Source organism: Ranitomeya variabilis, chromosome 1 (genome assembly GCF_051348905.1).
Source record: "Ranitomeya variabilis isolate aRanVar5 chromosome 1, aRanVar5.hap1, whole genome shotgun sequence".
Taxonomy (NCBI): Eukaryota; Metazoa; Chordata; class Amphibia; order Anura; family Dendrobatidae; genus Ranitomeya; species Ranitomeya variabilis.
This window is the reverse complement of record NC_135232.1, coordinates 223967270-223995057: the sequence shown is the minus strand read 5'-3', so window position 1 is coordinate 223995057 and position 27788 is coordinate 223967270. Positions and strand designations below refer to the sequence as shown.

The 27788-nt window shown below is 42.9% G+C and overlaps 1 protein-coding gene across 5 annotated transcripts in view; it reads right to left on the bottom strand.

Annotated features, from left to right (window-relative positions):
* The window catches only part of LRRC43 (leucine rich repeat containing 43), a 107834-nt gene that overhangs the window by 51736 nt on the left and 28310 nt on the right, over nucleotides 1–27788 (bottom strand). For all 5 annotated transcript variants that reach the window (XM_077293134.1, XM_077293137.1, XM_077293136.1 and 2 more), the window contains one exon: nucleotides 24193–24268. In XM_077293134.1, the coding sequence (XP_077149249.1) occupies nucleotides 24193–24268 (76 nt within the window). The remainder of the gene's footprint in view (nucleotides 1–24192; nucleotides 24269–27788) is intronic.

Sequence of the window (27788 nt, the reverse complement as noted above, 5' to 3'; positions counted from 1 at the left end):
GTACTTACCATCGAAGAGGAAGTAATTTCGGGTAAGACAGAATTGGAGGAGTTCCTCTATGAATAAATTATGCTCGCGGCATTCAATCGCTCTCGTTTGAAGATAATGAGTTATAGCCTCCATCCCAAAAGCATGGGGGATGCTGCTATAGAGAGCCTCCACATCTATTGATACAAGCAGAGTACCAGATTCCACCGTGATACCTTCAAGTTGACTCAATAGGTGTGATGTGTCACGGACATAGGACGGTAATGACGTAACAAAGGGTCTTAAGATCTTATCTAAATAGATACCACTATTCTGTGTAACTGAATCGATACCGGATACAATAGGGCGCCCTTTTAGTGGGGACAACCCCTTATGCACCTTCGGTAAGGCATAAAAAGTGGGCTTAACTGGGTTATTTGGTGTCAAGAATTTCCATTCATTTAGGGATATTAAATTACCTTCTTTAGCTCTATCCAGAATATCAATTAATTCATGGCTATAACTTATGGTAGGGTCATGATCCAGGACCTCATAGGTATCTACATCATTTAATAACTGATGACACATTTTCAAATAAATAGATTGATCCATAAGCACCAGGTTACCACCCTTGTCAGACGCCTTAATAACAACGTCTCTGTTCTTTTCCAAATTCTCCAGAGCTTTGCTCTCTTCCTCCGAAAGATTTGAACACCCATGTTGGTTGATGCGTGGTATTTTACATAAATCATTTTCAACAAGTTGGATAAAGATGTCTACACTTGTAGTGTCATTCAAGGGTGGCATCCTGGTGCTTTTATTTTTGAGGTCTGTAAATGGACCCTTCCCTCTTTCCTGTTCATTCTCTCTCAGTAGGTCAGTTAGTGTCCGTACACCCTCCATATCCTCCTCTGATAGTCCTAATTTCTTGCATTGTTCAGAGTCATATTTCTGGAAAAACAGTTTCCATTTCAAGTTTCTACCAAATAAGTTAATATCCTTTACCCATTGGAAACAATTGAATGCCCCAGTTGGTACAAAATTTAAGCCCTTTTGTAGGACAGAATACTCATCCCTAGACAGAATATAAGAGGATAGATTTATAATCTGTCCCTGACTCACAGATGTCTTTTCCGTAGGTCGTACCCTGCTGTCAGCAGGCCTCGATCCAAAAAAGATTGTGAGGATGAGGATGATGGTAGCCCAGTCATATTTAAATCGGACTGGCTCCCTCTTCCAGTGCCCCTCTGTCTGTGATGATTTTTTGATGCCCGCCATTTACCTTTCGTATACCTCCCTCTCCCACGAAAGCCTGGAAAACCCTCTGTGCGTTCCGTATCCGAGGTGTCAATATCTGATGACGATACCTCAATGTTCACCCTTGGCTGATAGTCGTATGCCCGGTTTTCTTTGAATTCAGTAAAGTCCCGCAAAAACTGATTATGCTTACGGTCTTTAAGATTTATTTGAAATTTCTCTACAGATGTTTGTAGTGTATTTTCACGTTTTATAAATTCCGGGTCTGATTTAAATTTTTGTACCTTCTCAATAAGATTATTGAGTTTCTTTGTGGAGTCCTCGAAGAGCCTCTGTTCCTCTTTTAATAGAAGTTGCATAAAGCGGATAGAGGACTCGACGGATTCTTTTGTCCACGCTGTCAGCAGTAGGGGATTAGCTGTACGAGGAGAGGGCTGTATATTAATACGTAGTCCCTTCGGGACGATCTGGTTTTTTATGTAATTTTCCAAACCTTTTACCTCCCACCACGATTTTATATTCTCCTTGTATCCCCAATATAATTCTTTAAAGAGTGTTTTTAATGAGGGGTTCTCCGGGCTTTCGGAGGGTAAAGTATTGGTGGAAAAAACCTGATTGGCGTCCTGTACCCACAAATCAGTGTTGATTGGTACCGAAAGAAAACTCGCCATATCCTTAGAACTATATCAAAAAAAATCAGTTACAATTGTGTTGGGGATTAATATAGACCAGTGTTGTACATGAAATCCCCTTTAAAACTTAGCTTATAATAATATAAGAATATAACCCTGACCCAAAACAAACCTTGGTTAAATAACCAATATTAAAATACCACCATTAGGTAACCTGTTGAGGTGCTACAATAAAGCCTACTACTCACCACTGCCTTGCTGTGGAGGTTGGCACCCTAAGAGTCGATTGTTTGGCGCCCCCACTCTACGTAGGCTCTCCCTGACTTCCCTAATAAATCCCTATCACTGTAGGTGGGAAAACAAAATAGTGGAGAAAAGTGGTGAAATAAAAGTGGAACCAAGCAACCCCAACAAAAATTAACAAGCACCTCCACTTATGATATAAATAATAATGATAATGCAGCACATCGCTTGATAGCGAACTCCGTCACAACAACCATTTGGGTCCAACAATAACCATGTAAGTCACCTATTTGTCCCAGCTTGTAATAATAGCGTACATAGACACAATAGAGACCGGAATAACGGACCAAAAAAAACGGTGAAAAAAAAAAATTAATTATACAAAAGACAGAAGGTCACTTAGCGTGTGCTGGCGTCACCCCGACGCGTTTCCCCGTTTGCACGGTTCATCAGGAGGAAATATATGGTGACCGATGTTGCCTCATGCCATGGAGATGAATAGCATAAGCCGGCGGTGTTAATCAGCGGGTATAAATAACTAACCTCAAATCCGCGCGCCTGAATAGGCCCCGCCCCCATCAAAATACAGCGGGATAACATCCGGGTCATGACAGCGTTACATATCCAGATTTAATATCAAAAATAGATACCGAAGGCATTAATAGCATTCTCAAGGGATTATTATATTAGAGATACATATGAAGTACAGATTTTCAAGATGTACGGGCTGATGATAACCTACCCGACATTACAGCTTCCGGGTCCTAATGAAAATGCGGCATATGCAGCTACCACTCATCTGGCTTCTGCGCACTGATCACTCCCCTATGACCTGGAACGCACAGATAACATCTGCGCTCCAGGGGGGGAATTACGTAGTGATAAAGGGGAGGAGTCGGAAAGGAAGGGAGTATCCCATTGCCGATGGAACGATAACTTAAACATTCTTATGTTGTACAAGATGAACAAAGCCGCCTATAAATAGAGGACATACAGAAATAATCCCTCACAACTACTGATGTAGTGAAGTATAAGAGTAAATGATATTATTAATAGGCAAGATACACATGGCAATAGCCAAAAAATGAACTGGTAATGCAAATGTATTAGCTGTAACTATATCAAACGGATAAATGGGATGATCAAATGCCCAAAAACAAATTGGGTGACCATAAATACTAGTATGTAGAAACATATAAATAATTAATTAATTCCCCACAATCGGAAGCATGCATACGCATGACAAGATAGGCGATTCATACGGAAAATATACCAACTTCAATTACAGTTTTGTGCGTGACAAGCAGTCAAAAGAGGTTAGAAATAATAATCAAATAAAGCAGGTAAATGACACAGACTCGTTTAACCCCTTAGGAGACATTGATTGCATCCTATATATCCACTCAGTCTCCCTCCTCAGTAAAATTTTATCCAAATCACCTCCCCTAATCTGAGGCTTCAACAGCTCAATCATATTAAAAGAGATTTGATGAATGTTACCACCATGGAAGTCATTCATATGGCGAGCCACTGGGGTATCACGTTTATGCCTGATATCCCCCAGGTGCTCGCCAACCCTGACTCTAAGTTCCCTCCGAGTCTTCCCTATGTAGTCTAGGGGACATATACAGGTAGCTTTGTAAATTACACCAGTAGACTTGCAGTTACGGAAGTCCCTCAGGAAAAAATCTTACCATTCGAAGCACTCCGGAAAACCTTCCCTTGAGACATGACCTCACACTTTGTACAGTTACCACACCTAAAGAAACCTAAAGGTTTTCTGTCTAGCCATGTCCCCGGTTTCGGTGGTCTCTGGTATAGGCTGTGCACCAGGCGATCCCCTATTGATCTCCCCTTTCTATACGTTACACTCGGTTTCAGTGGTAGATATTTCTTTAAGGCTGGATCCGCCAGTAGGATCCCCCAGTGTTTTTTGAGAACCTGGTAGACCCTCTCTGACTGCCCATCAAAAGTTCCAATGAGCCTAACTGTCTCCTCCTTCAGTCGACCGTCAGAATCTTTAGGTCTCAACAGGGACTGCCTTTCCATCCTCAAGGTCTCATTAAATGGGCCATCCAATACCTCACGGGGATAATCTCTTGCCCTGAACCGTTGGTATAAATCTTTTGCCTGCTTCTTATATGTTACCTCATCAGTGCAGTTTCTTCTGATTCGCATGAATTGCCCCTTCGGTATCCCCCTCTTGAGGGGAACCGGATGGTGGCTAGTCCATCTCAACAAACTGTTTGTGGACGTCGGTTTTCGGTAAGTGCAGGTGCTGATGCTACCATCTAGTTCCTTTGAAATAGTCAAATCAAGGAAATTAATACTCCTGTCATGGTGTTCATGGGTAAAATGGAGACCAATGTTGTTCACATTTATTGTCTCCACAAATCTCTGGAGTTCAACCTCTGGGCCAGACCACAGTACAAGGATATCATCTATGTATCTGGCCCAGAGGCTGATGTAGGGGCTCCACCACAGTTCTCCCTCTCCGAAGACGGAGAGGATATGGAGGGTGTACGGACACTAACTGACCTACTGAGAGAGAATGAACAGGAAAGAGGGAAGGGTCCATTTACAGACCTCAAAAATAAAAGCACCAGGATGCCACCCTTGAATGACACTACAAGTGTAGACATCTTTATCCAACTTGTTGAAAATGATTTATGTAAAATACCACGCATCAACCAACATGGGTGTTCAAATCTTTCGGAGGAAGAGAGCAAAGCTCTGGAGAATTTGGAAAAGAACAGAGACGTTGTTATTAAGGCGTCTGACAAGGGTGGTAACCTGGTGCTTATGGATCAATCTATTTATTTGAAAATGTGTCATCAGTTATTAAATGATGTAGATACCTATGAGGTCCTGGATCATGACCCTACCATAAGTTATAGCCATGAATTAATTGATATTCTGGATAGAGCTAAAGAAGGTAATTTAATATCCCTAAATGAATGGAAATTCTTGACACCAAATAACCCAGTTAAGCCCACTTTTTATGCCTTACCGAAGGTGCATAAGGGGTTGTCCCCACTAAAAGGGCGCCCTATTGTATCCGGTATCGATTCAGTTACACAGAATAGTGGTATCTATTTAGATAAGATCTTAAGACCCTTTGTTACGTCATTACCGTCCTATGTCCGTGACACATCACACCTATTGAGTCAACTTGAAGGTATCACGGTGGAATCTGGTACTCTGCTTGTATCAATAGATGTGGAGGCTCTCTATAGCAGCATCCCCCATGCTTTTGGGATGGAGGCTATAACTCATTATCTTCAAACGAGAGCGATTGAATGCCGCGAGCATAATTTATTCATAGAGGAACTCCTCCAATTCTGTCTTACCCGAAATTACTTCCTCTTCGATGGTAAGTACTTCCACCAGCTCAGGGGTACTGCGATGGGGAGCCCTTGTGCCCCCTCGTATGCTAATATCTTCCTGGGCTGGTGGGAGGAAACCATCGTCTTCGGAGAGGGAGAACTGTGGTGGAGCCCCTACATCAGCCTCTGGGCCAGATACATAGATGATATCCTTGTACTGTGGTCTGGCCCAGAGGTTGAACTCCAGAGATTTGTGGAGACAATAAATGTGAACAACATTGGTCTCCATTTTACCCATGAACACCATGACAGGAGTATTAATTTCCTTGATTTGACTATTTCAAAGGAACTAGATGGTAGCATCAGCACCTGCACTTACCGAAAACCGACGTCCACAAACAGTTTGTTGAGATGGACTAGCCACCATCCGGTTCCCCTCAAGAGGGGGATACCGAAGGGGCAATTCATGCGAATCAGAAGAAACTGCACTGATGAGGTAACATATAAGAAGCAGGCAAAAGATTTATACCAACGGTTCAGGGCAAGAGATTATCCCCGTGGGGTATTGGATGGCCCATTTAATGAGACCTTGAGGATGGAAAGGCAGTCCCTGTTGAGACCTAAAGATTCTGACGGTCGACTGAAGGAGGAGACAGTTAGGCTCATTGGAACTTTTGATGGGCAGTCAGAGAGGGTCTACCAGGTTCTCAAAAAACACTGGGGGATCCTACTGGCGGATCCAGCCTTAAAGAAATATCTACCACTGAAACCGAGTGTAACGTATAGAAAGGGGAGATCAATAGGGGATCGCCTGGTGCACAGCCTATACCAGAGACCACCGAAACCGGGGACATGGCTAGACAGAAAACCTTTAGGTTTCTTTAGGTGTGGTAACTGTACAAAGTGTGAGGTCATGTCTCAAGGGAAGGTTTTCCGGAGTGCTTCGAATGGTAAGATTTTTTCCCTGAGGGACTTCGGTAACTGCAAGTCTACTGGTGTAATTTACAAAGCTACCTGTATATGTCCCCTAGACTACATAGGGAAGACTCGGAGGGAACTTAGAGTCAGGGTTGGCGAGCACCTGGGGGATATCAGGCATAAACGTGATACCCCAGTGGCTCGCCATATGAATGACTTCCATGGTGGTAACATTCATCAAATCTCTTTTAATATGATTGAGCTGGTGAAGCCTCAGATTAGGGGAGGTGATTTGGATAAAATTTTACTGAGGAGGGAGACTGAGTGGATATATAGGATGCAATCAATGTCTCCTAAGGGGTTAAACGAGTCTGTGTCATTTACCTGCTTTATTTGATTATTATTTCTAACCTCTTTTGACTGCTTGTCACGCACAAAACTGTAATTGAAGTTGGTATATTTTCCGTATGAATCGCCTATCTTGTCATGCGTATGCATGCTTCCGATTGTGGGGAATTAATTAATTATTTATATGTTTCTACATACTAGTATTTATGGTCACCCAATTTGTTTTTGGGCATTTGATCATCCCATTTATCCGTTTGATATAGTTACAGCTAATACATTTGCATTACCAGTTCATTTTTTGGCTATTGCCATGTGTATCTTGCCTATTAATAATATCATTTACTCTTATACTTCACTACATCAGTAGTTGTGAGGGATTATTTCTGTATGTCCTCTATTTATAGGCGGCTTTGTTCATCTTGTACAACATAAGAATGTTTAAGTTATCGTTCCATCGGCAATGGGATACTCCCTTCCTTTCCGACTCCTCCCCTTTATCACTACGTAATTCCCCCCCTGGAGCGCAGATGTTATCTGTGCGTTCCAGGTCATAGGGGAGTGATCAGTGCGCAGAAGCCAGATGAGTGGTAGCTGCATATGCCGCATTTTCATTAGGACCCGGAAGCTGTAATGTCGGGTAGGTTATCATCAGCCCGTACATCTTGAAAATCTGTACTTCATATGTATCTCTAATATAATAATCCCTTGAGAATGCTATTAATGCCTTCGGTATCTATTTTTGATATTAAATCTGGATATGTAACGCTGTCATGACCCGGATGTTATCCCGCTGTATTTTGATGGGGGCGGGGCCTATTCAGGCGCGCGGATTTGAGGTTAGTTATTTATACCCGCTGATTACCACCGCCGGCTTATGCTATTCATCTCCATGGCATGAGGCAACATCGGTCACCATATATTTCCTCCTGATGAACCGTGCAAACGGGGAAACGCGTCGGGGTGACGCCAGCACACGCTAAGTGACCTTCTGTCTTTTGTATAATTAATTTTTTTTTTTCACCGTTTTTTTTGGTCCGTTATTCCGGTCTCTATTGTGTCTATGTACGCTATTATTACAAGCTGGGACAAATAGGTGACTTACATGGTTATTGTTGGACCCAAATGGTTGTTGTGACGGAGTTCGCTATCAAGCGATGTGCTGCATTATCATTATTATTTATATCATAAGTGGAGGTGCTTGTTAATTTTTGTTGGGGTTGCTTGGTTCCACTTTTATTTCACCACTTTTCTCCACTATTTTGTTTTCCCACCTACAGTGATAGGGATTTATTAGGGAAGTCAGGGAGAGCCTACGTAGAGTGGGGGCGCCAAACAATCGACTCTTAGGGTGCCAACCTCCACAGCAAGGCAGTGGTGAGTAGTAGGCTTTATTGTAGCACCTCAACAGGTTACCTAATGGTGGTATTTTAATATTGGTTATTTAACCAAGGTTTGTTTTGGGTCAGGGTTATATTCTTATATTATTATAAGCTAAGTTTTAAAGGGGATTTCATGTACAACACTGGTCTATATTAATCCCCAACACAATTGTAACTGATTTTTTTTGATATAGTTCTAAGGATATGGCGAGTTTTCTTTCGGTACCAATCAACACTGATTTGTGGGTACAGGACGCCAATCAGGTTTTTTCCACCAATACTTTACCCTCCGAAAGCCCGGAGAACCCCTCATTAAAAACACTCTTTAAAGAATTATATTGGGGATACAAGGAGAATATAAAATCGTGGTGGGAGGTAAAAGGTTTGGAAAATTACATAAAAAACCAGATCGTCCCGAAGGGACTACGTATTAATATACAGCCCTCTCCTCGTACAGCTAATCCCCTACTGCTGACAGCGTGGACAAAAGAATCCGTCGAGTCCTCTATCCGCTTTATGCAACTTCTATTAAAAGAGGAACAGAGGCTCTTCGAGGACTCCACAAAGAAACTCAATAATCTTATTGAGAAGGTACAAAAATTTAAATCAGACCCGGAATTTATAAAACGTGAAAATACACTACAAACATCTGTAGAGAAATTTCAAATAAATCTTAAAGACCGTAAGCATAATCAGTTTTTGTGGGACTTTACTGAATTCAAAGAAAACCGGGCATACGACTATCAGCCAAGGGTGAACATTGAGGTATCGTCATCAGATATTGACACCTCGGATACGGAACGCACAGAGGGTTTTCCAGGCTTTCGTGGGAGAGGGAGGTATACGAAAGGTAAATGGCGGGCATCAAAAAATCATCACAGACAGAGGGGCACTGGAAGAGGGAGCCAGTCCGATTTAAATATGACTGGGCTACCATCATCCTCATCCTCACAATCTTTTTTGGATCGAGGCCTGCTGACAGCAGGGTACGACCTACGGAAAAGACATCTGTGAGTCAGGGACAGATTATAAATCTATCCTCTTATATTCTGTCTAGGGATGAGTATTCTGTCCTACAAAAGGGCTTAAATTTTGTACCAACTGGGGCATTCAATTGTTTCCAATGGGTAAAGGATATTAACTTATTTGGTAGAAACTTGAAATGGAAACTGTTTTTCCAGAAATATGACTCTGAACAATGCAAGAAATTAGGACTATCAGAGGAGGATATGGAGGGTGTACGGACACTAACTGACCTACTGAGAGAGAATGAACAGGAAAGAGGGAAGGGTCCATTTACAGACCTCAAAAATAAAAGCACCAGGATGCCACCCTTGAATGACACTACAAGTGTAGACATCTTTATCCAACTTGTTGAAAATGATTTATGTAAAATACCACGCATCAACCAACATGGGTGTTCAAATCTTTCGGAGGAAGAGAGCAAAGCTCTGGAGAATTTGGAAAAGAACAGAGACGTTGTTATTAAGGCGTCTGACAAGGGTGGTAACCTGGTGCTTATGGATCAATCTATTTATTTGAAAATGTGTCATCAGTTATTAAATGATGTAGATACCTATGAGGTCCTGGATCATGACCCTACCATAAGTTATAGCCATGAATTAATTGATATTCTGGATAGAGCTAAAGAAGGTAATTTAATATCCCTAAATGAATGGAAATTCTTGACACCAAATAACCCAGTTAAGCCCACTTTTTATGCCTTACCGAAGGTGCATAAGGGGTTGTCCCCACTAAAAGGGCGCCCTATTGTATCCGGTATCGATTCAGTTACACAGAATAGTGGTATCTATTTAGATAAGATCTTAAGACCCTTTGTTACGTCATTACCGTCCTATGTCCGTGACACATCACACCTATTGAGTCAACTTGAAGGTATCACGGTGGAATCTGGTACTCTGCTTGTATCAATAGATGTGGAGGCTCTCTATAGCAGCATCCCCCATGCTTTTGGGATGGAGGCTATAACTCATTATCTTCAAACGAGAGCGATTGAATGCCGCGAGCATAATTTATTCATAGAGGAACTCCTCCAATTCTGTCTTACCCGAAATTACTTCCTCTTCGATGGTAAGTACTTCCACCAGCTCAGGGGTACTGCGATGGGGAGCCCTTGTGCCCCCTCGTATGCTAATATCTTCCTGGGCTGGTGGGAGGAAACCATCGTCTTCGGAGAGGGAGAACTGTGGTGGAGCCCCTACATCAGCCTCTGGGCCAGATACATAGATGATATCCTTGTACTGTGGTCTGGCCCAGAGGTTGAACTCCAGAGATTTGTGGAGACAATAAATGTGAACAACATTGGTCTCCATTTTACCCATGAACACCATGACAGGAGTATTAATTTCCTTGATTTGACTATTTCAAAGGAACTAGATGGTAGCATCAGCACCTGCACTTACCGAAAACCGACGTCCACAAACAGTTTGTTGAGATGGACTAGCCACCATCCGGTTCCCCTCAAGAGGGGGATACCGAAGGGGCAATTCATGCGAATCAGAAGAAACTGCACTGATGAGGTAACATATAAGAAGCAGGCAAAAGATTTATACCAACGGTTCAGGGCAAGAGATTATCCCCGTGAGGTATTGGATGGCCCATTTAATGAGACCTTGAGGATGGAAAGGCAGTCCCTGTTGAGACCTAAAGATTCTGACGGTCGACTGAAGGAGGAGACAGTTAGGCTCATTGGAACTTTTGATGGGCAGTCAGAGAGGGTCTACCAGGTTCTCAAAAAACACTGGGGGATCCTACTGGCGGATCCAGCCTTAAAGAAATATCTACCACTGAAACCGAGTGTAACGTATAGAAAGGGGAGATCAATAGGGGATCGCCTGGTGCACAGCCTATACCAGAGACCACCGAAACCGGGGACATGGCTAGACAGAAAACCTTTAGGTTTCTTTAGGTGTGGTAACTGTACAAAGTGTGAGGTCATGTCTCAAGGGAAGGTTTTCCGGAGTGCTTCGAATGGTAAGATTTTTTCCCTGAGGGACTTCGGTAACTGCAAGTCTACTGGTGTAATTTACAAAGCTACCTGTATATGTCCCCTAGACTACATAGGGAAGACTCGGAGGGAACTTAGAGTCAGGGTTGGCGAGCACCTGGGGGATATCAGGCATAAACGTGATACCCCAGTGGCTCGCCATATGAATGACTTCCATGGTGGTAACATTCATCAAATCTCTTTTAATATGATTGAGCTGGTGAAGCCTCAGATTAGGGGAGGTGATTTGGATAAAATTTTACTGAGGAGGGAGACTGAGTGGATATATAGGATGCAATCAATGTCTCCTAAGGGGTTAAACGAGTCTGTGTCATTTACCTGCTTTATTTGATTATTATTTCTAACCTCTTTTGACTGCTTGTCACGCACAAAACTGTAATTGAAGTTGGTATATTTTCCGTATGAATCGCCTATCTTGTCATGCGTATGCATGCTTCCGATTGTGGGGAATTAATTAATTATTTATATGTTTCTACATACTAGTATTTATGGTCACCCAATTTGTTTTTGGGCATTTGATCATCCCATTTATCCGTTTGATATAGTTACAGCTAATACATTTGCATTACCAGTTCATTTTTTGGCTATTGCCATGTGTATCTTGCCTATTAATAATATCATTTACTCTTATACTTCACTACATCAGTAGTTGTGAGGGATTATTTCTGTATGTCCTCTATTTATAGGCGGCTTTGTTCATCTTGTACAACATAAGAATGTTTAAGTTATCGTTCCATCGGCAATGGGATACTCCCTTCCTTTCCGACTCCTCCCCTTTATCACTACGTAATTCCCCCCCTGGAGCGCAGATGTTATCTGTGCGTTCCAGGTCATAGGGGAGTGATCAGTGCGCAGAAGCCAGATGAGTGGTAGCTGCATATGCCGCATTTTCATTAGGACCCGGAAGCTGTAATGTCGGGTAGGTTATCATCAGCCCGTACATCTTGAAAATCTGTACTTCATATGTATCTCTAATATAATAATCCCTTGAGAATGCTATTAATGCCTTCGGTATCTATTTTTGATATTAAATCTGGATATGTAACGCTGTCATGACCCGGATGTTATCCCGCTGTATTTTGATGGGGGCGGGGCCTATTCAGGCGCGCGGATTTGAGGTTAGTTATTTATACCCGCTGATTACCACCGCCGGCTTATGCTATTCATCTCCATGGCATGAGGCAACATCGGTCACCATATATTTCCTCCTGATGAACCGTGCAAACGGGGAAACGCGTCGGGGTGACGCCAGCACACGCTAAGTGACCTTCTGTCTTTTGTATAATTAATTTTTTTTTTCACCGTTTTTTTTGGTCCGTTATTCCGGTCTCTATTGTGTCTATGTACGCTATTATTACAAGCTGGGACAAATAGGTGACTTACATGGTTATTGTTGGACCCAAATGGTTGTTGTGACGGAGTTCGCTATCAAGCGATGTGCTGCATTATCATTATTATTTATATCATAAGTGGAGGTGCTTGTTAATTTTTGTTGGGGTTGCTTGGTTCCACTTTTATTTCACCACTTTTCTCCACTATTTTGTTTTCCCACCTACAGTGATAGGGATTTATTAGGGAAGTCAGGGAGAGCCTACGTAGAGTGGGGGCGCCAAACAATCGACTCTTAGGGTGCCAACCTCCACAGCAAGGCAGTGGTGAGTAGTAGGCTTTATTGTAGCACCTCAACAGGTTACCTAATGGTGGTATTTTAATATTGGTTATTTAACCAAGGTTTGTTTTGGGTCAGGGTTATATTCTTATATTATTATAAGCTAAGTTTTAAAGGGGATTTCATGTACAACTCTGGAATACCCTCCAGATTAATGGCAGACACAAAAACAGCAGAAAGACAACCATTGGAACAATTAGGACTCCATTTAACAATATCACGAGATCCCCAGTCTATAACAGGATTACGCCTCTATAACCAGGGGAACCCCAACACCAGTCCCGCAGGAAGATTATTTATAACAAGATGAAATTTGCTCCTGGTGCAAGGAACCCACCTCTTGAGGAGGAACTCCTCAGAAACAAAAACGGTGTCTTATCAATGGCAATGATATGGATGGGAGTCCCTAGCCTAACTGTCCCTAACTTTAACTTGGACACTAGAATAGAGTCAATGAAGTTCATGGAAGATCCACAGTCCACAAAAGCTGAAGTAGATGCGTAACTACCTCCACAACACAGTTCCACCTCTAACAAAACTTTTTGAAAAGATGAAAATGGTACCTGAGAGTCTGGGTGACCTCCTCGACAATAACCCAGACTCGGAAGCTTGTTAATCGATGGACAAGAGGGGCAGTCCTTCTTACAATGTCCTGGATCTCCAAAATAAAAACAATTTCCCATCCTGTCATCCCTTCCTCTCCTCCTTGAAGTTAGTGGTACCAACCTCTATGGTCTCCGTAAATAGCATCACCTCACACTTAGCAGGCAATACAGGAAACTCTTGCTGAATAATTCCTCTTTCTGTAATCTCCGGTCCATGCGAATGGCCTGGGTCGTGGCCTCCTCCAGGGAATTTGGTGATGGATGGAGGGCCAGAGCATCCTTGAGATGATCCAAAAGTCCTCTCCTGAACTGGCATTTCAAAGCAGAGTCATCCCAAGACACCTCAGTGGACCTCTGTCTAAACTCAGAACAATACCATTCAGCAGTGAGTTTACTCTGGGAGAGACCCATGATCACGTCCTCTGTCACCCTGACTCGGTCTGGTTCGTCATAAATCAGCCCTAAAGCCTCAAAGAACTTCTCTACAGATGTTTGTTCAGGGGCATTAGCAGGTAAAGAAAAAGCCTAGGTTAGAGGACCCTCAGGGAGCAATGAAATTATTATCCCCACCGTTGACTCTTCTCCTGAGGATCTGGGTCTAAGGGGAAAAAAAAAAAAAAAAGATTACAACCCTCTCAGAATGTAAGAAACCTCTCCTTCTCTCTGGAGAAAGTATCAGGGAGCCTGACCGTAGGTTCAGGGGAGTGTAAGGAAATATCAATGGGGTTAGATTGCTTAACAGCTGATTTTGTCACAGAACCCTGAAAAGATTTTACAGTTCTAGTAAGCTCCCACTGGGGTTGGTTATGAGAGGAAGCAAGAGCCCTATGTTCCACTGACAAATCCTGCATCATTTCGGTTAGATTTGACATCTGACCAGCCAGGGTGTGCAGCGGATCCATAAGGAGCAGAGCAAAGAAAAAACAAAACTGTCAGTGGTCAGATATAATGTCACACCGCAGCTATGCAGGTAGATGTATGCTCCACTAGATGGCAGTAGAGTGGAGGGAAGACTGCAACACTTACCAGAGCAGACCTGCAGCGATGCCACTACCAGGTGGCAACAGCGTAGTCAAACAAGCCACGTCAAAAACCAGGAGAGTAATGTAGTACAAAATGCATAATAAACGTGCAGAATTTCCGCTGCGTTTTCTGCCAAGAGATGCAGAAACTGTGCAGAAATTTCCGCAAGCAAATCCGCAACGTGCGCACACAGCCTAATGGTGCTTAATTACACTTCCTGGCAAACCTTTCCAGAACAACCTTAGCAAAACATAGGGCTCTGCGTCCGGTCCTAAAGGGCTATTCGAGTAAGGAACATCTCTCACACCTGTGGTTTCGCTTTCCAATTGCAACCAAAGGGGAACCTTCCACCTGAGAGGTCCAAAAGCATTACAGTCATTCCAAGAGGACCTAGATTTGCCTGGAAATACCATCACGGACTGGCAGACAAATCCACTCGCACCTCCTGTCCCCAATGGAAACCACTGTTGACTGTAAGAACCACAATGAGAAAGACGCAGATCATCTGCTTGTATCTGATCAATTAAACTGTGACAATTCCCACTGTAATTTAGTCTTTACCGCTGCAAGGTGCACCATACAGTGAAGAGCAAAAGGATAAGAATGTTTTGAACTTGACTTTCAGGCTCCATATCTCACCATCCACTACTGCTTTGATCTCAAGACTACCATCATTTTATAGACAATCATCTTGTATATCTCATACATAAATTTGACTTCCAACTATTTAGCATATAATTAGTCATGCAGATTCTTGTCATGCCACTGCATTGTTACTGTTTTGCTCCTGGTGATGGAAAAATATTTTTCCTCCTGAATTCTACAAAATACACAATCGGTTTCACATTCCATAATAGCTCAGTGTGTTATTAGGTTGATTCCAAAGTGAAAGGTAATTGGTTCAAATCAAGGAGAAGCCATGAAGAAGATTTCCCAAGAAAATAGAAACAGCATCATCCAGCTGATTGATAGCGTTCTCTTGGTCAAGAAAATTGCCAAACTGCATCAGGTGAGTGCCATAACAGTTGGAAGAATGTGAAATGAAGTCTGTCCATTCATTCAGAAGCCAAAGGTGGACGTCCAGGGAAAATATCAGAGTCAACAAGTCGGCTTATCTCAAGGTCTATCAGTTCTGGCGCGACAAACACGGCAGTGGAAGCGGCTAATATGCTTCGTAATTGTGAGATCACAGACGTCGATACAAGCACTGTGCGATGCACATTACATAAGTCTGGGTAGGTGGCCCTAAAAAAGGTGAAGAAGCCTCAACTTCAATATTGTCATAAGAAGCGTCGATTCAAGTTTGCAAACTAGTTCAAAAAGTGGACATTTAAAAATTTGAAACGGATAATTCGGAGCAATGACACTAAAGTCAATAGACTAGGCTCTGATATGTGCAAATGGGTCTGAAAGAAACAAGGGAAAAAGGGGCTAACAGATTGAGAAATTAAAGCAAATGTCAAGTTCAGTGGAGGAAGCCTAATGATATGGGGTTGTTTCACAGCCAAAGGCATTGGATACTTGACGAGTGCTGCACATGTGGAGGCTTTGGGGGTGTCCTGCAGCACGTGGGGAGGCTATGGGGGAGTCGTGCTGCACATGGGGAGGCTATGGGGGTGTCATGCTGCACATGGGGAGGCTATGGGGGTGTCGTGCTGCTCGTGGGGAGGCTATGGGGGTGTCATGCTGCACATGGGGAGGCTATGGGGGTGTCATGCTGCACATGGGGAGGCTAAGGGGGTGTCGTGCTGCACATGGGGAGGCTAAGGGGGTGTCGTGCTGCACATGGGGAGGCTATGGGGGTGTCCTGCAGCACATGGGGAGGCTGTGGGTGTGTCATGCTGCATATGGGGAGGCTATGGGGGTGTCCTGCAGCACATGGGGAGGCTGTGGGTGTGTCATGCTGCATATGGGGAGGCTATGGAGGTTTCCTGCTGCACATGGGGAGGCTATGGTGGTGTCCTGCTGCACATGGGGAGGCTATGGGGGTGTCTTGCTGCATATGGGGAGGCTATGGGGGTGTCTTGTTGCACATAGGGAGGCTATGGGGGTGTCCTGCTGCACATGGGGAGGCTATGGGGTAACCTATTGCACATGGGGAGGCTACACCAATCAACGTGTGAAACAGCTGACGAGATTATGTAATTTCATTGCGTTAGCTGTGTACTGCAGAGAGTCAGTGCACCGGAGATAGGAGCAGAAGCAGATAACCAGGGAACGGGACCAAGGCGAGTATGCGGTGTTCTTTTTTTCATGTGTATGGGATGCTTGGGAGGACATGGGGAGGCTATGGGGGTGTCCTGCTGCACATGGGGGCTATGGGGGTGTCCTGCTGCACATGTAGAGGCTATGGGGGTGTCCTGCTGCACATGTAGAGGCTATGGGGGTGTCCTGCTGCACATGTAGAGGCTATGGGGGTGTCCTGCTGCACATGGGGAGGCTATGGGGGTTCATTCTGCACATGGGGGAGGTTTTGTGGGGCTCATGGCGCATATGGGGGACTTTTTGTGAGGGATTATGCCGCATATGGGGGAGGTTGTGTGGGGCTCATGCCGCATATGGGGGAGGGAGGCTTTGTGGGGCTCATGCCGCATATGGAAGAGGCTGTGTGGGGCTCGTGCCACATATTGGCGAGACTGTGTGGGGCTCATGTTGCATATGGGGGAGGTTTTGTGGGGCTCATGTTGCATATGGGGGAGGTTTTGTGGGGCTCATGCCGCATATGGGGAGGTTTTGTGTGGCTCATACCGCATATGGAGGAACCAGTGTGGGGCTCATGCCGCATTTGGGGGGAGGCTGTGTGGGGCTCATGCTGTATATGGGAAGGCTGTGTGTGGGCACTTACAGTATGTAAGGGGCTGTGGGGGGACTCATACGATATACAGAAGGGGCTGTACTCTGGTTCAAACAATATATAGGGGGATGTCAGCATACTTAATTCTGCTCAATATTAAGTGATATAATTATCAATAATATAATTATAATATATTGATATTAATATTGAGTAGAATTAATTTCAGCATATTAGATCAGACCTCCACAACAGTCAGGGTCTTTCAATGTGGCCCCTTGGAAAAATTAATTGCCCACCCCTGCTCTGGAGCAATGTCATGAACAAAATCCAACCCCTTACCAACCTAAATAAGCACAGAGATGACTTTAAAAAACCTCTTAGATCAGAGCTATTCTAAACACAGAGTCAGAGTACAGCAATTTTTTTTAATTTGTGGATAAATGTGGAGGCCCGTTAACTAGGAGAATTCATCCAAAATTCCATATTCCGTATCCTTATATTCCATCTATTCAAACTTCTGCAGGGGAGGAGGTTAATGAATCCCGACAAATTGCTGAAACATTCAAGGATTATTATAAATCTCTATATTGAACACTAAATGCCAGTACACGCATACGTCACCAACACGTCTCAAGACAAAAATAGACCAATATATACATAAAACTGCTCTATCCTCTCTATACCATGATACACATGACAATCTAGAACAACCCTTCAATGAAGAATTAGTAGTGATGAAGAAGTAGTATAAGTCATCAGGATGTCCTCACTAAACAAGAACCCTGATCCAGATGGGTATTCTGCTAAATTTTTATGAACTACTCGGCTCCGTGGATAGCACAGCAGCCTTGCAGCGCTGGAGTCCTGGGTTCTAACCCCACCTTGGACAACATCTGCAAGGAGTTTGTATGATCCCTCCGTGTTTGCGTGGGTTTCCTCCCACATTCCAAAGACATGCTGATAGGGAATTTAGATTGTGAGCCCCATCGGGGACAGCGATGATAATGTGTGCAAACTGTAAAGCGCTGCGGAATATGTTAGCGCTATATAAAAATAAAGATTATTATTAACTACTCGCTCCTCAGTTAACGCCTTTCATAACCAAAGTATTCAACTCAGTCTCAACCTCAAACCCATTCCCTAAGCAAACCCTTTAAGCTCATATTTATACTGAAACTTGGAAAAGACATGACCTTGTGTTCGAGTTATTGACTAATTTCCTTAATGAACATAGATGTGAAACTATTTTCCAAGATCATATATTATTATATTGATGCCATAATTGCCTCACCTTGTACATAACAATCAGGTGGGATTTGTCCCTCATAAGGAAGCAAGAGATAAGAAGCATTGTTTAAATTTTGTTATGTCACATGTCAAACAAAAAAAATTTTAATTTTGCATTTTATCAGTAGATGTTGAAAAGGCATTTGACTGGGTCAGTTGGTCATTTCTGCGACGTGCCCTAAAACAGATTAACCTGGGCCCCAATATACTTAATAAAATGATGGCATTGTATCTGGACCCCTCAGCTAATGTTTATTGCAATGAAATTTTCTCAGATGAGTTCGGTGTATGTAACGGGACTAGACAGTGATGTTCCCCTTTACCCTACGTTATAGTAATGAAGCAGCTAGCTATAGCTTTGAGGGATAATTCTAGCATACAGGGCATCGTCGCCTGTCATAACTCACAAACTTGCATTGAATGCGGACAAACTCCTAATATACATCACAAATCTGAGAACAATCTTATGCTCTATACTGAAAGATTTTGAAACCTACAGTCTTGAGTAATTTCAAGGTTAATCTCACTAATTCAGAGATACTCAATATCAACATCTGCCTTGATGAAGCACAATCACTGCAAAGCTCTTTTCCCTTTCGGTGGTGCTTGTCCTCATTTAAATATCTAAAGGTACCTTCACACTAAGCGACACTGCAGCGATACAGACAACGATGCCGATCGCTGCAGCGTCGCTGTTTAGTCGCTGTGTGGTCGCTGGGGAGCTGTCACACAGACGGCTGCCCAGCGACCAACGATGCCGAAGTCCCCTGGTAACCAGGGTAAACATCGGGTTACTAAGCGCAGGGCCGCGCTTAGTAACCCGATGTTTACCCTGGTTACCCGTGTAAATGTAAAAAAAACCCCACATACTCACATTCCGGTGCCCGGCGTCCGCTTCCCTGCACTCCTCCTGCATCCTGTGTCAGCGCCGAACATCTCCGGCATCTCCCACAGAGCAGAGCGGTGACGTCACCGCTCTGCTTTACGGCCGGCACTTACACAGGATGCAGGAGGAGTGCAGGGAAGCGGACGCCGGGCACCGGAATGTGAGTATGTGGTTTTTTTTTTACTTTTACAATGGTAACCAGGGTAAACATCGGGTTACTAAGCGCGGCCCTGCGCTTAGTAACCCGATGTTTACCCTGGTTACCAGTGAAGACATCGCTGGATCGGTGTCACACACACCGATCCAGCGATGTCAGCGGGAGATCCAGTGACGAAATAAAGTTCTGGACTTTCAGCAACGACCAGCGATCTCACAGCGGGATCCTGATCGCTGCTGCGTGTCAAACACAACGATATCGCTAGCCAGGACGCTGCAACGTCACGGATCGCTATCGTTATCGTTGTAAAGTCACTTAGTGTGAAGGTACCTTTAGAAGGAGAAGAGGATTATCATTGCGCTGCTGCCAGAATAATTCCAGGAATAGTAAGGGTTCAACGTGGCTTATTCAACGCGTTTCAGAGTTCAGACGCCCCCTTCATCAGGACATACCTAACAAAGCTGTCACTGATCCAGAGGCGCTGCCATTAACCCTGTGTGAGCACTGACTGGAAGGGATTATGGAGCGGGCACTGACTGCGGGGAGGAAGGAGCGGCCATTTTGCCGCCGGACTGTGCCCGTCGCTGATTGGTCGTGGCTGTTTTGCCGCGACCAATCAGCGACTTGGATTTCCATGACAGACAGAGGCCGCGACCAATGAATATCCGTGACAGACAGACAGACAAACAGAAGGACAGAAAGACGGAAGTGACCCTTAGAGAATTATATAGTAGATATTTTTGGGGACATACAGGGGGAGTTTGGGGCTTTTATATGGGCTGCGGTTATAGACTGGTTAAAGGTGAAGGAGGTGGTTTTAGTTTACACTTGGATAACTTGGTCATAGGTTTCCTATAATACAGATTAAGAAATAGAAACAGGCAGATGAGTTCTAAGTATAAGAAATGCAAAAACAAATTATAGGAGTAAGAAACAGACAAATTATAGGCAAATTGCATATTTACATTTACAATAAATAATATTGCCTGAAGTTTTTTGTCACATTACACACAGTACAGACCAAGAGTTTGTACACACCTTCATGACCTTGGGATTTTCCATTTTTCCGTGTTAGTTTTTCGCTCCCCTCCTTCCCAGAGCCATAACTTTTTTATTTTTCCGTCAATTTGGCCATGTGAGGGCTTATTTTTTGCGGGACGAGTTGTACTTTTGAACGAAATCATTGGTTTTACCATGTCGTGTACTAGAAAACGGGAAAAAAATTCCAAGTGCGGTGAAATTGCAAAAAAAGTGCAGTCCCACACTTGTTTTTTGTTTGGCTTTTTTGCTAGGTTCACTAAATGCTAAAACTGACCTGCCATTATGATTCTCCAGGTCAGTACGAGTTCATAGACACTTAACATGACTAGGTTATTTTTTATCTAAGTGGTAAAATAAAATTCCAAACTTTGCTAAAAAAAAAAAAAAATTTGCACCATTTTCCGATACCCGTAGCGTCTCCATTTTTCATGATCTGGGGTCGGTTGAGGGCTTATTTTTTGCATGCCGAGCCGGCGTTTTTAATGATACCATTTCGGTGCAGATACGTTCTTTTGGTCGCCCGTTATTGCATTTTAATGCAATGTCGCGGCGACCAAAAAAACCCGTAATTCTGGCGTTTCGAATTTTTTTTCTCGCTACGCTGTTTAGCGATCAGGTTAATGCTTTTTTTATTGATAGATCGGGCGATTCTGAACGCGGCGATACCAAATATGTGTAGGTTTGATTATTTTTTTATTGATTTATTTTGAATGGGGCGACGGGGGTGATTTAAACTTTTATATTTTTTTTTATTTTGTTAACATTTTTTTTACTTTTTTTTTTTTTACTTTTGCCATGCTTCAATAGCCTCCATGGGAGGCTAGAAGCAGGCACAACACGATCGCCTCTGCTACATAGCAGCGATCTGATGTTCGCTGCTATGTAGCAGAAATGCAGGTGTGCTGTGAGTGCCGACCACAGGGTGGCGCTCACAGCTGCCGGTGATCTGTAACCATAGAGGTCTCAAGGACCTCTATGGTTACTATTCTGAAGAATCGCCGACCTCCGATGATGTGACGGGGGTCGGCGATGCGCTCATTTCCGGCCGCCCAGCCGGAAGCGCCGGTTAAATGCCGCTGTCTGCGTTTGACAGCGGCATTTAACTAGTAGTTAATAGCGGCGGGTGAATCGCGATTTCACCCGCCGCTATTGCGGGCACATGTCAGCTGTTCAAAACAGCTGACATGTCCCGGCTTTGATGCGGGCTCACCACGGAGCCCTGCATCAAAGCAGGGGATCTGACCTCGGACGTACTATCCCGTCCGAGGTCAGAAAGGGGTTAAAGATTTTTCTGTATTTTCATGACTATGAAAATTGTGCATTCACACTGAAGGCATCAAAACTATGAATTAACACATGTGGAATTATATACTTAACAAAAAAGTGTGAAACAACTGAAAATATGTCTTATATTCTAGGTTCTTCAAAGTAGCCACCTTTTGCTTTGATGACTGCTTTGCACACTCTTGGCATTCTCTTGATGAGCTTCAAGAGGTAGTCACCGGGAATGGTCTTCCAACAATCTTGAAGGAGTTCCCAGAGATGCTTAGCACTTGTTGGCCCTTTTGCCTTCACTCTGCGGTCCAGCTCACCCCAAACCATCTCGATTGGGTTCAGGTCTGGTGACTGTGGAGGCAAGGTCCTCTGGGGTAGCACCCCATCACTCTCCTTCTTGGTCAAATAGCTCTTACACAGCCTGAAGGTGTGTTTGGGGTCTTTGTCCTGTTGAAAAATAAATGATGGTCCAACTAAACGCAAACCGGATGGAATAGCATGCCGCTGCAAGATGCTATGGTAGCCATGCTGGTTCAGTATGCCTTCAGTTTTGAATAAATCCCCAACAGTGTCACCAGCAAAGCACCCCCACACCATCACACCTCCTCCTCCTCCATGCTTCAGGGTGGGATCTAGGCATGTACAGTCCATCCGTTCACCTTTTCTGCGTCGCACAAAGACACGGTGGTTGGAACCAAAGATCTCAAATTTGGACTCATCAGACCAAAGAACAGATTTCCACTGGTCTAATGTCCATTCCTTGTGTTCTTTAGCCCAAACAAGTTTCTTCTGCTTGTTGCCTGTCCTTAGCAGTGGTTTCCTAGCAGCTATTTTACCATGAAGGCCTGCTGCACAAAGTCTCCTCTTAACAGCTGTTGTAGAGATGTGTCTGCTCCTAGAACTCTGTGTGGCATTGACCTGGTCTCTAATCTGAGCTGCTGTTAACCTGCGATTTCTGAGGCTGGTGACTCGGATAAACTTATCCTCAGAAGCAGAGGTGACTCTTGGTCTTCCTTTCCTGGGGCGGTCCTCATGTGAGCCAGTTTCTTTGCAGTGTGATGGAAATATATATATCATGTAGATCTCACTTGTATGTATACTCCTTTAAATCATATATACCTACATAAAGACAAATTATTATATATATATATATATATATATATATATATATATATATATATATATATATATATATATATATATATATATATATATATATATATATATATATAACACACTCAGCTACTTTATGATCAATTGCTCAATTTAACCACATGAGCTAAACCAGACAGATTGTATGGGGTTTTCCAGGCAAAAACAGGAACTTAGGCCAGATGTCCTGAAGTAATGTCTAGAATATCGCTAAGTCTTGCTGAAATAGCATGATAAGGGTGACAACTACGTCCAAGAGTGCTAAATCAGCTTGTTGCTAGGTAGACTCTAGTCAGAATATGTTATGTACTCAGTTAAATACATTATGTACTCAGTCAGCCAATGAAATAATAGCTAGACAATATGGTAATTAACTAACCACCCCTAACCACTCCTTTCTATATGCAATTATAAAACTATGTATGTACAATAAAGTATCAGTATTGATGGAATGCTTTTCTGTCACAATGGTGTACAGTCCATTCTTGATGAGCACTCAAAATACTCAGTCTTATTGGGAACGGCCACAGCACACACAGGGATAGATTTATCCAAACCAAATTTCCATATCAGTAGCGCTTGACGGTTTTTGCCACTGCACTTGGGGACACTTTCAAAGTTTTCCCATTTTTTTTGGACTGACTGACCTTCATTTCTTAAAGTAATGATGGCCACTCGCTTTTCTTTACTTAGCTGCTTTTTTCTTGCCATAATACAAATTCTTACAGTCTATTCAGTAGGACTATCAGCTGTGTATCCACCAGACTTCTGCTCAACACAACTGATGGTCCCAACCCCATTTATAAGGCAAGAAATCCCACTTATTAAACCTGACAGGGCACACCTGTAAAGTGAAAACAATCAAGAGAATACCAAGAGTGTGCAAAGCAGTCATCAAAGCAAAAGGTGGCTACTTTGAAGAACCTAGAATATAAGACATAATTTCAGTTGTTTCACACTTTTTTGTTAAGTATATAATTCCACATGTGCTAATTCATAGTTTTGATGCCTTCAGTGTGAATGTACAATTTTCATAGTCATGAAAATACAGAAAAATCTTTAAATGAGAAGGTGTGTCCAAACTTTTGGTCTATACTGTATGTAGAGTGCATCATTTTTTCACTTCAGTAAAATCATCTATAAATATAGCACTGTTCACCCACGCACATTGCCGTTTTTCACACTGTCAACACAGAATAAGTTACCGGTGTGAAGGTTCAGTGGGTTACGTTGTACTTGCCCTTCGGTGGTCATCTGCTGCAGCCGGTTGCACATATTAGACTAAAAATAAAATGAACAAACCCAGTAAGTTATATAAACATGAATTTTCACATAGACTAAATAATACTAATATAATCAACTATATGCAAGTAATACCAGCACAGACATAATAAGCAATAAGCATTTTTTGCAGTTCAATAGCTTTTAGGATTTGTGTGATTTAACACAATTTGTGTCATTCTTGCATATAATCACAAATCCTTTGTATCACATGTGGTTTGCGTAACCCCTTAATGACCGACAATACGTCTTTTAACTGACCTGAGATATAAGAGAATAGCCTCCCCATACAGGTGACAATCCAGCAGCTGTCGGCTGTACACTATAGCTCAGAACTTGCTGTATCAGCCATCATCAGTGTTTGCACCGTCCATATCTGTTTAACCCCTTAGATGCTGCTGTCGATAGTCACTATATCATATAAATGGTTAAAAGTGTGGCTTCTCCCTCTTTATCCCCATTGGCACCCTGAGATCATGATTGTGTGGTCCTGATGTTTGCCATGGCAGTCCACGGCCAAATAGCGGCCTTAGAGTCTGATGGCTATAGCTGCCTTTTCAGAAGTTAACAGCATTTAGGTGGTAAAAATACACATTTTAATTCCTGTCATGTCACTTTGTATTAATTCCTGAAAAGTACCTGAATGATTAATAAACTACCTGTCAGTATTCATTTTTCAGTATGTCATGATATGTTGTTTTTAAAATGGTTTCACTTTTGGGGGTTTGCCAATATATAGGACCCTCAAAGTCACTTCCAACCTGGATAGGTCCCTAAAAAAAAATAAATTTAAACCTCCTAAAATGCTAACAAAATAAAACAACATTTTACAAATGGTGCTGATGTAAAGCAGACATGAGGGAAATGTTATTTATTAATGTTTTGCTGTGATATGACCATCTGGATAAAAGGGATAATCATTCAAAGTTTGAAAATTGCTAATTATTTTACATTTTTTTGTCAATTTTCTGATATTTTTTATAAACTCAAAACATATCAACCTAAATTTACCAATATCATAAAGTATAATGTGCCACGAATAAAACAATCTCAAAATCACTGTGATATGTCGAAGTGTTCCAGAGTTATTACTACATAAAGTGACATTGGACAGACTTTAAAAATTAGGCCGGGTCACTAAGGGGATATATTCGGTTTTTGTTTGCAGCAACATTATATACTGTTTTTATGCACTTTATACAATATGGATTTTTTTGATATGCGCCTTCTTTCCAGCACTTTGTTGCATCAGCACTGTATATCTGTTCATTAAATAATATTTTTATTCATACCAGTGACCACAATCTCGGTTCTCCCTTTTTTACGGTCTTTGATACGATACTTACCGAGGGTCATTTTTTTCACTAGGTCCAGGGTTTATGTGCACTAAAACGTCCTTCTATTACTATACATTGAATATACAGTGCACATAATATGTACCCCATTGTGTCTTTGCTCTCGTCTTAAGCAATACCAAAAGTGCGCTTCCCGTCTTTGCTACATTATAACCTTTTTTCAGGGCCAGTTTTAGGCAAAGTGGGGCCCTAGGCAAAGTTTAAAATGGGGCCCCAAATGCTAACATATTGCACATCATACAGAAGCATTTCGGTTGTATTTACATGCGTTGATCTCAGGCCGCTAAACGAGTGTGATCGACAATAGTGAAGTCGTTGGACGCTTGTTTCCCGGCCTCTTTCCACCGTCTGAGAAAGAATGAAGGGGACAGAACGATCACTAACAGATCCCAATACAGTATCATGTTATCAGCAGCACATCTACAGTTTACACCAGCGAAGTGCTGCTGAGAACAAGGATTTTTATTCCAGCATAAACAATCCAATCACCCAATGAATATGCAGCATTTTGCTTGTTTAGTATAATACACCCAATAGTCCTCCATATATTATAATGTGCACCACAGTCCTCCATATTGTAAAGTGCACACCCCATAGTCCTCCATTTAGTATAATACACTCCTCATAGTCCTCCATATATATTAAAATATACTCCTCAGTCCTCCATATAGCATAATACACTCCTCATAGTCCTCCATATATATTAAAATATACTCCTCAGTCCTCCATATAGCATAATACACTCACAGTGCTCCATATAGTATAATGCACCGCCATAGTCATCCATGTAGTACAATTCACATTCCATAGTATAATGCACCCCATAGTTCTTCATATAGTATAATGTATTCTCCATAGTCCTCGATACAGTATAATTCAGCCCACATATAGTATAATGCAGCCACCACCCCACAGAGTATAATGTAGCCACCCCACAGAGTATAATGCAGCCACCCCAGAGTATAATGTAACCCCCCCACAGAGTATAATGTAACCTCCCCATAGAATATAATGCAGCCCCCCATATAGTATAATGTAGCCCCTCCTAGAGTATGATGCAATCACCCATCAAGGAATATAAATATAATACAGCCCCCCATAGAATATAATGTAGCCCCGAACAAGATATAATACAGCCCACCTCCCCATAGAATATAATGTAGCCCCATCAAAGGGTATGATGCAATCATCCCTCATAAAATCTAATAAAGCCCCCCACAGAATATAATGCAGCCCCCCATAGTATATAACAGCCTCCTCCATAGAATATAATGTATAATGTACGCCCCAAATATATAACACAGCCACATAGTATATAAACACAGCCTCCCCCATAGAATATAATATACCCCCATAGTATATAGCACAGCCCACATAGTAGTATATAGCACAGCCCATATAGTAGTATATAGCACAGCCACTTAGTATATAGCACAGCCCACACAGTAGTATATAGCACAGCCCACACAGTAGTTTATAGAACAGCCCACACAGTAGTATACAGCACAGCCCACACAGTAGTATACAGCACTGCCCACAGTAGTATACAGCACTGCCCACAGGAGTATACAGCACTGCCCACAGGAGTATACAGCACTGCCCACAGGAGTATACTGCACTGCCCACAGGAGTATACTGCACTGCCCACAGTAGTATACAGCACTGCCCACAGGAGTATACAGCACTGCCCACAGGAGTATACAGCATTGCCCACAGGAGTATACAGCACAGCCCACAGGAGTATACAGCACAGCCCACAGGAGTATACAGCACAGCCCACAGAAATATACAGCACTGCCCACAGAAATATACAGCACTGCCCATACAGTAGTATACAGCACAGCCCACACAGTAGTATACAGCACTGCCCACAGTAGTATACAGCACTGCCCACAGGAGTATACAGCACTGCCCACAGGAGTATACAGCACTGCCCACAGGAGTATACTGCACTGCCCACAGGAGTATACTGCACTGCCCACAGTAGTATACAGCACTGCCCACAGGAGTATACAGCACTGCCCACAGGAGTATACAGCATTGCCCACAGGAGTATACAGCACAGCCCACAGGAGTATACAGCACAGCCCACAGGAGTATACAGCACAGCCCACAGAAATATACAGCACTGCCCACAGAAATATACAGCACTGCCCATACAGTAG